This window comes from Equus asinus, chromosome 3 (genome assembly GCF_041296235.1).
Source record: "Equus asinus isolate D_3611 breed Donkey chromosome 3, EquAss-T2T_v2, whole genome shotgun sequence".
NCBI lineage: Eukaryota > Metazoa > Chordata > Mammalia > Perissodactyla > Equidae > Equus > Equus asinus.
The window spans coordinates 131432524-131446772 of record NC_091792.1 but is presented as its reverse complement, the minus strand read 5'-3'; the positions used below and the strand labels follow the sequence as shown (position 1 = coordinate 131446772).

At 44.3% G+C, this 14249-nt stretch overlaps 1 protein-coding gene across 9 annotated transcripts in view; it reads left to right on the top strand.

Moving 5' to 3' along the window:
• TBC1D1 (TBC1 domain family member 1) overlaps window positions 1-14249 on the top strand; it is a 217851-nt gene that overhangs the window by 128636 nt on the left and 74966 nt on the right. For 5 of the 9 annotated variants that reach the window (XM_044767680.2, XM_070506045.1, XM_070506047.1 and 2 more), the window contains 5 exons: window positions 292-378; window positions 3645-3925; window positions 6096-6257; window positions 7045-7164; window positions 8158-8297. In XM_044767680.2, coding sequence (XP_044623615.2) covers window positions 292-378; window positions 3645-3925; window positions 6096-6257; window positions 7045-7164; window positions 8158-8297 — 790 coding nt within the window. The remainder of the gene's footprint in view (window positions 1-291; window positions 379-3644; window positions 3926-6095; window positions 6258-7044; window positions 7165-8157; window positions 8298-14249) is intronic. The other 4 variants (XM_070506046.1, XM_044767681.2, XM_070506049.1 and 1 more) reach the window with 1 other exon arrangement.

The window sequence follows — 14249 nt, the reverse complement described above, 5'->3', positions numbered from 1 at the left end:
CTGAGTATGCTTATTTTAGCACTTGCTTTTCTTCATAGATGAATTGTTTCTTCTTCCTGCCTATTATCCCTGCCAAATGACTAATCCACAAGGTGTTTTGGAACATTTAGGTTGGTGTGTTATTAAGAAAAGAAAAAGATGACAGAAATGTTGATGTCTTAATGTACGTCTGTGCTTAGCAGCATTTCTCAGTAGATGCATTTTTCCTGAGCTTAAGTAGACCAAGGCATTTCCAGCTGACACCTTTGCTGAAGCCTCAGGGTCGTAACTTGACTGCCTTTTCTTTATTAGGGTAATAAAGCCAGAGGCCTGCAGGAACATTCTGCCAGTCTGGATCTGGACAGCTCCGTGTCCAGCACATTAAGTAACACCAGCAAAGTAAGCACATTTTTCTTTATATGACACCCTGAAGAAACCAGCAAATGAGTCTTGTTCATGTCCTATCTACAGAGCCTATCAAAAGGAACAAAAGAAGCTCCAATCATGAAAAATTTGGTGCTTCCAGACTTTTGGGTGCAGATGGAGGGCTGGTCATGCAGTTGTACTGTAACATTAAAGTTTTACATAACAAAGCAGATGGCCATTCCATAGGCAAAGAAACAAGACCACAATTTTAGACCACTAAGATCTAATTTATCACAAGCAGCCAATGAATTTTTTTTCTCAAGTATATTTTCCGATTTTAAAAATAATTAAAATTGGGAAAATCTTAAAAGTGGGTTTGTGAATTCCGAGAAGCACTCAACTTCCTGAAACTTACTTTATCCTCTAGCTGGCTCTATGATTATAATTAAACATTACTGTTTTTATAAATAAGCAAATAAGCTTCACCCCTTGCATCTGCCACCCAGCACAGCTTTGTTATAATGAGCAATCTCGCTGTTCTTTTTCATAACAAACCTGCGTCTATGTCTTTGTTTTAGTTTCTTCCTTTCTAGACTTTTAAGCATATTTAAACATGGTTAGTTCAACTTTTTAACCACCAAAAAGTGGATTTCGGTTTTGTGCTGGAGAGGTCAGCTTTCCTTCTGCTACAGGAGCACCCTCAGATGCAAGCATGAGAAAGTGTTTGTGAAGGCCAGCTCCTTGCCACAGGAACTCTGAGTTTTCCTGAGATCTCTCCGGGGCATGTGGCTTTCAAAATTTTTAGATCATAACCAATAGTAAGAAACACATTTAACACTGTGAGATGATTCACAAACACACACATATGCAAAATAAAATTTCAAAGAACAACGTTTACTGTAGATAACATGTAATACATAATGGTATTTTCTTATTCTCTTTTATTTAAAAAATGTTAATGGAAAGCCATTAAATTGATATCACTACCTACTAATGCATTACATTCTACAATTTGAGAAACACTGCATAAGATGAGTGCTTCTCAAATTCTAGGTGCACCGTCAATGGGGTTCTGGGTCACAGTGCAGCTTCTGATTCAGTAGGCCTGAGGTGAGGCCTGAAATGCTGAATCTTTGACAAGCTCCAAGGTGATGTTGATGCTGCTGGTCTGTGGACCCATTTTGGGGAGTGAGGCCCTAGATGCTGGTCTTCTGAACGTGATTTTCTAAGTTAAAATATACTTGAAAGTAGCATCGTCTGCCCTCCATCTACTACAGACTGATTCTACCCCACAATTCATTTTAAGTTTGGAAACATGGTTTATCTGCTGTATACAGATGAACAGGACAGAGCCCCTGCCCTGTGGGAACTTAGCTGGTCGGAGAGAGATGACAGATACTCGGATGACACCAGCATTGAGTAGAGTGTGTAGGAGCCCTGAGAGTTCGAATAAGAGGCGGTGGAAACTTAGTAGTCGCAGGAGCAGGGCTAAGGGGAGTGACTTTTGATCAGTGGAACTAGGGAAAGCTTGGGGAGGGAGACAGTGATGCTTTTGAATTAAATCTTGAAGAAAGTGTAGGAGTTGTACCTCTGGAAGTAGACAGGGAAGAAGGCGTTCCAGGTGGGTCAGTGTGAATAGAGAAATTCATGTCACTCAAGTGACTTTTCCAGTAAGTCTTACTGCTTTTTAAAAAATTCTTCTCCAAAACATAGATCTAGGAATATGCATATAGCTTGAATTTCTAGGGTAATTCTAAGAGAAATGCAACTTTTCAGAAGCCACCTGTGTGTGGCGTACGTGTATCTTTATGGGCACGTCTTCACGTCGTCTTTTCGTCCTGAGATTGAGAAACTGTTGTAAAGGTATGCTTTTTATGTAATTGGGTCTCTTCCAATAAATTGATATCTAGGAGTCTCAAAGAAGCTGAACATCAGAGTGGCCCTTTCAGTTGTAAGAGTAAGCAGCAGGGTAGCTCTTTCACATAATTTGGAGGGATGTTAATGAGAATTGAGATGAACAGGTTTACATGCTGGAGGTGGTTTGCTGTGATCCTAGACAAGTTTTAAATCCTTACAAAAGTCTTTGGAGCTGAAGAGTCCTGAAGAATGAAGAATTTCAGTTATGTTTAAAATAATTAACATTTCATAGTATGTTAGGAATTAAGCTTTTCCTATCTAATTCCTACAAAATAAGTGTATATAACCTCTTCCCTCAATAAACATAAATTTAATTTTTTAAGTTAAAATCCTTAATATCTTTCATCTAAAAGGCACTCAACTGTAGCTGGAATAACAGAATTTAGATTCTCCAGTCCACCATTAGCTGCATTTATTCCTTTTTTCATATTGATTTATTTATCCCTTCCAGCAATTCCAGGAGGGACAAACTGGTACATTTTCTCTTATATTTTTTGATTTGAGAAAAATATATTGGCCACCAACCATGTCCTGGCAGTGCAGTGCTGAGGGTCGGTGTGCATGAGTTATGCAGCAGTTCACTCCTTTGAAGAAGTACACATCTCAAAAGCCTGCAGTGTTAAATTATTGTCACGATTCTCAACAAACGTTTGAGTACCCCCTCAGTAAATTCATTGAGTATCTAATAAAAGAATAACTAATATTTGTATAATATTTTACAGTCAATAAAGTACTCTCAGTTGTATTATCTTTCTTAATTCTGAAACCCAGTGAGATGAATTTTCACTATCCTCTTTTACAGATGAGGAAATCGAGGTGCAGGAAGAAGTTAAGTGATTTGCCTAGAATTGTGGCAATAGTACCTAGAGAGAGATTTTCCATATTCTAAGAATAAAGTAGGATATAATTTTTAGTCCTCAAGATTACCAAATTAAATCTCAGCATTAGGTCAAGTTCAGAGAGAGCCTTAAAATGTGGGTGTAACCTGTGTGAACACAGCTGGCAGAGAGACAGAACTTCTCGATGTCTTTAAACAGTGCAGACAAGTTACATAACCCTCCTTATACTTCTTACGAGCAGAGAGCTGTTTTCTAGAGAGAGGGAACTATTTCGGTTTTGCTTAGAACAGTTACATGTTCTGGTTTAGTCCTTTTACACTTGCACTTGGGCAGTTTCCCTGTTTGTGCAGCAAACTGGCATTGTGTCTTTGACAAGCAGACATTTAACAGGCCTTCATTTCCTTGTGTTTTTGGTGGCCTCTAGATGGGATTATGATCAGATGTGCCTACATATTGAAATGTTTTCCCGCCCCTGGGATTAGAGATTTGTAAATCCCACAGATTCCCTGTGGGATGTCTGATCCACTGTCTCTTTGCTGCCAGGAGCCGTCTGTGTGTGAAAAGGAGGCCTTGCCCGTCTCTGAGAGCTCCTTCAGGCTCCTTGGCTCTTCGGATGACCTGTCAAGTGACTCGGAGAGCCATCCCGCAGAAGAGCCCGCCCCGCTCTCCCCGCAGCAGGCCTTCAGAAGGCGTGCAAACACCCTGAGTCACTTCCCTGTGGAAAGCCACGAACCTCCGGAACCTGCCCAGGGGTCTCCAGGGGTCTCGCAAAGAAAACTTACGAGGTATCACTCAGTGAGCACAGAGACGCCTCATGAACGAAAGTAAGAATTGTTTAAAATGTAAATTTGTTGTATAAAATAGCTGGGGCATATCTGTTCCTAATCAGGTATGTGTAACCCGGATAGGTTTATTGGGTGCAACAGAAACCTGAGTCCGGTTTTACTTGGCTTAGGAAGGTAAAACTTGAAGCACTGGCATGTTCCTCCCACCTTCCTGTGTTGGGGAGTATGTGGGTATAAGAGATATTTGTTACTTATTCAAGTAAGAAGTACAGGTATTATGAGGAAGCAGGTAAAACTGAGAAGAAATAGCCCTTAAAATGTCTAATAATCCTTCTTCAAACAGTGTGAGAGGCAGTATTGACTTTGCAACGTAGCTGCTGGCTTGGAGGGAAAGTAGCGAGTAAGCGGGTGGGTGAGTCTACTCATTTGAAACCTGGAACATTTCTGCAGTGGGACGCAGATGCATGATCAGTGCTGAGCAGAGCGTGAGAGTCCACAGGACGCCTGTGCTGGACGCAGCAGCCTTGGGCCCTGGTCCCAGCTCTGCCTTGAACTGGTTGTGACCTGGACAAATTTGCTTAACTTCTCTGTGTGACAAAATTGGAATAGATGTTTTCTAAAATCTCCATCGGTGTGAGAACTCTAGATTCTTCTAACCAAGATGTGCTAATTTTAATAATTGGGCTCTAATGAGCAGTTGGAATTTCCTGGTTATAGAGATGGGTAAGCAATATAGTAGCCGAAGTTCTCCTGCTTCTTTCTGGGGTCCCTTGGTAATTAATTTGACCCTAAGTGTCAGAGACCATAAATGGACTCCGAGTTATCTTTAAAAATAACTTTTAAAATCTTTTACAATCCTTCACCTTATAAATATGAAGTAGGGCCACACCTCTGTACAGTCGCTGCCTTCCTCTTACTGGTGACAACAGAAGCCGCAGGATGTGTGTCGGCACAGGTCACACACGGATAATGGAGGGTCCGTGCGGAGGTGCTTGAAACGTGTCCAGTGAAGAAGTGACGGCGTTAACAATCCTCGAACAATGTAGGAGAGCCTCTCAGCTTTGTTTTCGGTCACTAGTCATTGAAAATAGCTATGATGGCTCTTTGGAATTCGGCTGGATAACTATGATCCTAAAGCAGGACACACTTCAGAAGTCATTTAATAATAGGACATTTTAGAGACAAGCATAGTTTGAGGCTTTATGCGGTTCTTGTTTCTTAAAACCCTGTATACGCACTACTTCTGTGTGGTCTCTCCACTGTGTTCCTACCCCTCTATTTCTGGCATTTTCTGTGCTAATGGAAACATTCCTGTCTGGGGATTCCTAGTTCTCTTGCTAAGCCTGCTGTTTTACACAAGCCAGAGGTGGGAGGAAGTTAGGGGCCCCGATGGTGCATTGCCTGTCTCCCCTAGGAAGGCAGCTTCCTGATGGGTCACGCTGGACGGAGGTGATGAGAGGGCTGGAGAAACCTCCCCCTCCCCAGCACACCTATTTTTCTTTCTGCCCTCCTTGTGGACTCTTTTCTCATTTACGTACAGGAAATGAGACATTGAAATTCAAGGCAGGTTATTGTTCGTGTAAAAGAGAGGTGTATTTTTAAAACTCTGGGTTTTGTTTTGCTTTCCTTTTCTTTTGTTTTAATTTAAAAAATTTTTTTTGCCTGTTGGTTCCTAAAAAGGGAATAGAAGGCAAAGTACTCTTGGGTGCATAGACATGTGAGAAATGATCAAGGATGGCCGGCCCAGGGGCCGAATGGTTAAGTTTGCATGCTCCGCTTTGGTGGCCCAGGGTTTTGCCAATTTGGATCCTGGGCACAGACATGGCACCACACATCAGGCCATGCTGAGGTGGCATCCCACATAGCACAACCAGAAGGACCTACAACTAGAATATACAGCCATGTACTGGGGGCTTTGGGGAGAAGAAGAGGAAAAAGAAAAAAGAGAAATAGCTTTTGGCAGGCAATAAGAATAAAGTAGGATTTATTTTACAATACTTTTTTTTTTTTTAAATGAAAACTACCTTTGCCAGCAAGAGTTGGGATGCAGAAGAGAAGTGAAAAGCTGCCCTCTCACCCTGTGGTGCTTCCTCTTGGAATGATGGGACACCCACAGCCGTGTCCGTTCTCTCCTGTTTCCTCCGTGTTTCTTGCAGCGGTCCCTTCTCCCCCTCTAATCCCCCCTGCTTTCTCTCTAATTGCTATTTAGTGTGGATCATCCACCTGTTGGCGAGTCTAAAAGTTGCTCAGGTCAGTCTTCAGCTCCTGCTCCTCCACCTCGTCTTAACCCCTCCGCCTCCTCGCCAAATTTTTTTAAGTACCTAAAACATAACTCAAGTGGAGAACAAAGTGGGAATGCTGTGCCAAAGAGGTGAGCGCACTCGCATGGCAAGTTCAGTGTCGTTTGTCTTCCTGGGAAGTTCACACACAGGATTGTGCTGAATGGAGGGAAAGTCTGTGCAGAGAACCTGGGGCACCGCTTGTGTGTGTGTGTGTGTGTCTGTTTTTGGTTTTATTTCACACTCTCATTTGAACCGACTTAATTTCACTATTCATTAATTTTCTCAATTATTATGAAAACAGACTTTGATGGCAAGCTGTTTTTTATATCCTTATTTTCACGTTGCCCCTGCCCTAGTTCACACACATGCACAGGTTAACAACACTGTGTTTGACCATATGGACTACAAGTTGTGCCGTATCAGAAACTTCTTGATTAATTTAGGAAAATTATTTTTTCCAGTTTGAAAGGAACAGTCATTTTGGAAGATGGACTGATTTTTATTTTGTTTTATTTCATTCTGGTAAGAATGGTCAACATGAGATCTACTCTCTTAACAAATTTTCAGTGTGCACAACACAGTATTGTTAACAATAGGCACAATGTTGTATGGCAGATCTCTAGAATTTATTCATCTTGCATAACTGGATGGATTGATGTTTTTCAATTAATTCATTGATTCCATTCATTTAAAAGTGGAATTTTACTGATGGAAAATGAAAGTTAAATCTCACTTGTAAACTATTTTTAATTTCTTACCTGGTTTAATTTTCTTAGCATTAGAACTAAAGTGTTTCTTTTATTTTGAAGTTTATGTTTTATACTTTGTGTGTTTGTATTTCTTTATCCTAAATTCTTTCTTCAACCAAACTCTCAGCATCTCCTACCGTAATGCCCTGCGGAAAAAACTTCATTCTTCTTCCTCTGTGCCAAATTTTCTAAAATTTCTGGCTCCTGTAGATGAAAATAACACCTCTGACTTTATGAACACAAAAAGGTAGGGTTTAATTTAGATATATCAATCCTGGGTAGAAGTGTTGAGTTATTGTTAGATGTACAGGGAGTTTTAGCTGTTCTTTTGTCATTTAAAAAGTCATTTTAGCTAAATCTATTGTATCTTCTTTCTTAAACTTTTTTCTTACTGAATGTCATTTTAAAAAATGTGCATTCGACCTGTTCTCCATTTTTGACTAGGATTAGTTTATTAATGTGGTGTTATCGTCAGAAGATTAAAGAAAGTCTTAACCAGTTCTCTAAGAGATAGCAGTGTTTCTGGATAGTGAGCATGTGGCTGTCAGGGTTAAATCAGGATGTTTGATCTGTAAGTTTGGATGATTGCTTAGTTGTGGGTATATACTCGGGTGTGAATTAGGGTCTCCCCCAAGTTGTCCTGGGAATAGGAAGAAAATTAATGATTAGAAATTATATTTATGTACATTGATAAATATACTTTGTTTTGTAGTTTTAAAAATGCAAATGTTGGAACAATCATCATCAGCAAGTGACGGCATAATTATTGCCTTGATGGTTCTGTGTAATTTAACTTTTTTCATTTTTGGTGGTGATCCGTGGAGAGACAGGCTTTGCTGGGAAAATATTCCCACACACAGACTAGGGCAGATGGCGGCCCTGGTGACAGTGCCCCCTTTAGGCAATTTCTCTTTTCCGAAGCGGCACCAAGAGAGGCCCAACTGGAAGCTAACGATGTGTGGAGCATATTTCTTAATATCGTTTACAGTAGAAATAAATTAAAGGGGTGTGATCTTGCTGTGTTCATTAAAAGCATCCTGTGAGAAAGCAGTCCTTCAGGAGTGTTGACCCACCATCAGCCTGATTTGGTACCTGTGATTATCTAATTATGTTTGCTTATACAGAGAGAATTGGTAGTTTAGTGCTCTGTTTTAAAAAAAAAAAAAAAGAAAAAAAGTCAAGCTAAAGTACCTGTTTCTATCTCCCTACCAGTCCTAAAGCAATCGTCTTGTAATTTTAGGGACTTTCAATCCAAAGCCAACCATCTCGGGGATGCCAGTGGGACCCCCGTAAAGACACGGAGACACTCGTGGAGGCAGCAGATATTCCTCCGAGTGGCAACCCCCCAGAAAGCGTGCGATTCTCCCGGCAGATATGAAGGTAAGGCCTACCCCTAGCAGAAAGGAAGCTGCTAGATTCTGGCATGCATTTTACCTGTAACAAAAGTACATTTGGTGGAAGAAGAGGCAAAATGAGATTTCCAGTCCAAATCATCCCCTGATTTTAAAGTTCCCTGGGCAAGCAGCTCCAATGACCATGCCTATCACTGTTTCCAGAGGATTCCCAAATTCCAGGGACACTGATCCCAGGGCTCAGCAGCTTGTAATACCTTGTCTTAAAAATGTTGCCCTGCTGAGCTTTTGTGACCGCTCGCCCACCATGCCCGTGGGAGTGTTGAGGGGCTCAACCTGCTGCCCCCACTTCCCTCCTTCCCTTCCCACTGTGTTCCTGAGCTGGTCTGTGTTCCCTGTCTGCAGTCGCAGTGTGGGTTTGCACGCTGCCTGCGCATGGTGTGGTTTTAGAGTTACCCCCGATCCCAGTACTCTGGTCACACTGTGATGCTCCCTGCTGGGTCAATTGCTGTCACTCAGTCTTGTGTCATCAGACGACCGTCTTGTGCCCTCTCATCCTTCTTGTCCTCCCCAAATAAATACAGAGCGTGCTGAAAAGTGTCTTTAGGCCTTCGGATGTTGAGTTATAATGTAAAACATGAGTTTAAATGCAGTTCTGACTAAAATTAAGATTTTTCTCTAACCAACGATATCATAAGCTTTCAACAGCAGATAATTCCTTTCCACAGTGTTTTTTAACCAGAAAGCATTTTCTCCTCAAAAAAGCAAAGCAAACAGTAGAACTGCCAAGATTACCTGAATCGGAGGAGATGGCATGTCGTGTGGATTCACTCTTGTCCCTTGACACACTTCTGTGCGACTCTTAGGAAGCAGCACAGGCTCATCTGAGAGTTTTCAGACTAGGTTCTGAGTACCTGCCTGCGGGAGGAGGCACTATTGGACCACTCCCCGCTCGCTCGCCTCACCCCCCACCCCTCTGTCACTTCTCTCTCTCTCCCTCCCTACTTCCCTTCCCCCCTCCCTGAGAGTTTTCCTTAATATTTAATTTAAAAAATGAATCCTCTGCCAAGTAAAACTAGAGCCCGGTTTGGGCTCAGCAAGCTTTGTGACATACATCATATAACTTCATTTACTCTTAGTTCCTTCAGTTGGAAAATGGTTATAGTAATGTTGGCTCTTCCTATCTCATGGAATTAATTAAATTATAAATGTAAAAGTACTTTGAAAACCTAAAGACATAGCTAATGTAAAGTGATCACGTTATTTTGTTACCAATATGAGATTGGAACACTGGTGTTCAGCCTCTTATACTATTGTTCCCAGCAGGAGCAACATCAGAGAACACTAGAAAGACTGCATTTATAAATTCAGTGAGATTTTTAAAAAATTTCAGTAAATTGAGTTATTTCAATTTATATCAATTTAGAGAGTTTAGTTTTGAAGATTTCATTTTTTCGGATTGTCTAGTAATGTCCGGTGGCCAGATTGTGTGACCCAGTTCCTTCGTCTCTAAGCTTCTTTTAAAACTTCTAAGCCAAGGGGTCTACTTGGCTGGTGGCTATAGAAATCATCAGGCTTGTACAGTGCACAGCCCCGAGGGCCGTGCTCCAGGTTGGAACTCTGGCCTCTAAGGAAAACTTGGCCATCTCTGCAGGCCCCACCCCAGGGTCACTCTTGTCCCGAGTGCGGAAGTGTGGCCACTTTCCAGACAGACACTAGTATCTCCCAGTCAGTGTCTGAGGACCTGAGTCGGAAGGTTAGTCACTGCTGGCAGATGCTTCCCTGGAGAACCCCGAGCCGGAGAGGGCGAGTAGAGTGCACTGGGGGCAGGTGAGAGGACTGGCTCCTGTGTCAGCCCAGCCGGAGAAGCGCTAGGATTGGAAAGGGAAGGAAGCTTGGGTCCACATTCTCCTTTTGGAAGCTTTTCTTTTTAGTCAGTTTAGTCTGGGAATATTGTAAGAGGTGGATAGTTTACTCAAGGGCATTGTTATGTGTGATATTTGCAGTTGACAGGGTTCTTTGGTGAATTCTGGCCTAGCTGACACTGTAGGGCAAAAGTTTGCAATGAATGAGATGGGGTAATTGGTTGTTGCCCCAGGGGTCAGAGCACTAGCAGATCCCATTGATACCCTGGACCCTGGGCAGCATGGTTTCTAGGCAACTGAGAACGGAGCACTTGGTATTGTCCATCTCTCCCACTGCAAATGGTACTCAAAATAATACTCAACGGAGTACCCGAATGTCCTGCTGACTGGTTTTCCTGGGGTCACTGGCGTATTGGTAGGAAAGCAGAGAGCTGGCCTCCTGGGCCTGGGAGGCTCTGAGGTGGTCACAGTGTTGATGTAGGGAAGGAATTTAGAGCCCATTTAGGATCGCCTCCTCTGCAAGCAGGAGCAGAGCGACTGCATTCAAATCCCAGCTTTTCCTTAGGAGCCGTGCACTGGTGCAAGCTTTCTAAAATTCTCACCCGTGGCATAGGATTAATTATGCCTCTTGCCATACTGATTGAGATAAGGGAGCATGATGTGTTTACTGACATTTTATTTAAAAGTGTTCAGAATTCATAAGCGTAGAAATAAAATCAGTGAATCGAACGTTTCTAGTATAAAGCCACCTCCCTGGTTGTGGAAGTCCCTCTGGTGCTCCCGGGCTGCGGCTCCTCCTGCCTCAGCCCCTCCACGTGGGGGCGCCGCGGAGCCGCCGCCCCACCAGCGCCTCCTGCTGCGTGGAGCTCCGCGGTGGCAGAGCCGCGTGGCCCAGGGCCCGGGTTTTGACTCCTCTGCTGCCAGCGTGAGCGGGATGGCCGTGCCCCACTCCTCCCCTGCTGCAGTGGAGAGGCCCTCCTGCTGCAGAGGGCTCTTCCTCCCAGGTCCTGTGACGGGGTGGGGTGCGCGTGGGCTGAGGGGGAGGGACAGGGCCGGAGGGAGGCCGCGGAGGGGTGACTGAGCTGTGATTTGCGGCGGAAACAACAGAACAGCCCGGACGCCAGAAGTGGAGTTTCGATGTTTAAAAATAGCGCCCCAGCATGGCGGGGGCGATCCCATGCAGGGAGTGCTTGTGGAGATTGAATAATGCATTTAAATATGTAGCGATAAAATTCAAGTGCACTTTCTTAGATTGAGCCAAATCCTGCCCCCTGTCATTCCATCCCTCGGGTCCGCTCTGGTCGCTGAAGCCACACAGCATGCTGGTGCTTCCACTTCCTGTTCTCCAGGGGGCGGAGAGCCCTAGAAGACGCTGCTTCCCCTACAGCTATTTCCAGGCTAATTGCCATGGTTCCTTGGCCCTCGCGCAGTTTTACTGTTGGGTCCCCGCTAGGCAGAGCCCTGTCCTCTGAACACGCTGTGTCCCCGTGGAGCCCTGCACCAGCACAGCGTTCCGCCGTCCCCGGCCCTTACCTCCTCTTGTTCCAGCGTTCTCTGCATACAGGGTCACCTTCCTAGTCTGTTTCTGCTTTCAGTGATTAACTCACATTCTTGGCTCTTATTGTATCTTGTCCCTTGGGGCATAAACTGTTGTATAAAAATTTAAAAACTGCACTCTAGCTGCACTTGAGTAGGGCTTTTTAAAGGTTTTTCCCAAGCAGTTTGTCCCTGTGAAGTATTATGGCATGGGTTTTGGCCAGTCGTTTTGGGGTGGTTTTGAAGCTCAATTCTGGTGACCGCTTGTAGAGAGCTGGGTAACATTGAAGAGCCCTCTGTGTCTGTAAGTGCTTGATAAATGTGCTGAACACGGCAGGGCCCCGCAGTGATGCTGCTCTTCCATCCCTAATCTGTAATCGTGACTGATTTTCCAGGTCCCATGCTGTTCAGCTGCTGTCAGTGTTTCCACCATCTCCTGCAGGAAGGTGTCCTGAGAGACCCTCTGCAGCACTAAGTGGATGTCGTGATACATCAAAGCCTCTTGCTGGGGCCCCTCGCTTCACCACACATGCGCCTGCCTGAGGCCTTTGCGCGGGCTGTTTCGTCTGCCTGGAATGCTCTTCCAGATACCAAGCCCCCCACCCCCAAACTCCCTCGTCTGCTTCAGACCACTGCTTAAAATTGAGTTTTCAATGAGGCCTCTTCTCGCCACTCTATTTCAAATTGCACCCTCCCTGTCATACTGCCAGACATTCCCAGTCTGCTTATCCTGCTATTTTCCATAGCACTTCCTTCTTGTAACATACTCCAGCATTTACTCATTCCTTGTCTTTATCGTCAGATTCCTCCAGTCCACATAGGCTTTATGACTTTTAAAGGAAGGCAAGTAGATTGCTCAGATGCTCACAAGCTTAATATTTATTCATTAGTGATTTCTTAACTCCCTGCTCCTTCCTCCTCTTTCTCTGTAAGCTGTTCGTTCTGTTCTCTGTTAGAATTAAGAAATGCTGTCTGGATTTTTTGATTATATTATAGGTATTCCGTGTCTGCCAGCCCTGGTGGTCTAGTGGTTAAGATTTGGTGCTTTAGGGGCTGGCCCCGTGGCCAAGTGGTTTCGCTGGTTTGGATCCTGGGCACGGACATGGCACCGCTCTTCAGGCCACGTTGAAGCGACGTCCCACATGCCACAACTAGAAGGACCTGCCACTAAGATAGACAACTATGTGTGGGGGGACTTGGGGAGATAAAGCAGGAAAAAAAAAAAGGAAGATTGGCAACAGTTGTTAGCTCAGGTGCCAATCTTTAAAAAAAAAAAAAGATTTGGCGCTTTCACCATCATGGCCTGGGTTCCTTTCCTTGTCAGGGAACCACACCACCTGTCTGTTGGTTGTCATGCTGTGGTTGTTCCGTGCTGCTGTGATGCTGAAAGATATGCCACTGATATTTCAAATACCAGCAGGGTCACCCATGGTGGACAGGTTTCAGTGGAGCTTCTAGACTAAGACAGACTAGGAAGAAGGACCTGGCCACCCACCCCCACAAAAATTGGGCATGAAAAGCCTATGAATAGCAGCAGAACACTGTCTCATACAGTGCTGGAAGTGAGAGGATGGTGCAAAAAGACTGGGCAGGGTTCTGCTCTACTGTACACAGGGGCACTAGGAGTCAGAATTGACTTGACAACACTAACAAAGTCTCTGTATGATAGAGAGAGAAAATAAAAGCATTTAACACTCTGAATTGGTAAAATAATAATAATCACTTATGCCCTTACTTATGGCAAGTGCTTTACATAAATTATTTCCTTTAATTGCCAGTCAACCTTGTGAAGGTTGGCATTTTTATTATACCCGTTTCACAGGTGAAGGAGCAGAGGCTTGGAGTGGATTAAGTCACTTTCCCCAAACCACAGAGCTAGTGGGCAAGGGAGACAAGACTGGAGCTTGTAGGTCTGTGCCCCAGAGCTCACGCACTGACCTGTACACAGGCCTGGGCCGCTTGCTTCAGTCAGTTGTCCTCCTGCCGTGCATGATAGCAGTGGGACTGGAGTGTGCGGGGGAGGGAGGGTGATTTCTTAGCATCTGTCTGTGAATTTTCTTTTCCTAAATCAAGCATCTTTATCCTCTGCTGCTGTCTGGTGCCCATCTTTAGGTAGCAGAGATGCCAGCACCTTTCACTGTGGTCTCTGACCATTTGGACCACATCTCGGCTCTGTGTGTTCCCTTCCAGCGCAAGACCTCCAGATCCTCAGGCACTTAGGGTCCCAGAGGTGCCTGCTTTGGCCAGACTGTCCCCAGCAGAGTATGCACAGCTAGAGGTGGCTTGAGGCCTCTGTTCCTGCTCTGTCTTAGGGGCGGGACCCGTGGGAGCCCCAGGTGGCTGTGCCTGTGGCCTCGATGAGCTCGGGCTTTGATGGACATGGAAGTGTGCCCGTAGGGAACACTTAACAGTGCCTTGTAAAGTGCTTCAGATGCTCAGTGACTATTGGTGACAATTCTGAATTTATATTCTGGTGGTGCAAAGTTCAGTTAAACAGACAGGAAATCTTTTAACCTTGTCTCAAGGTGACAAAGTGAGACAAGGTTATTTGTACTGTCCCCTTTATTTCATCCCACTTG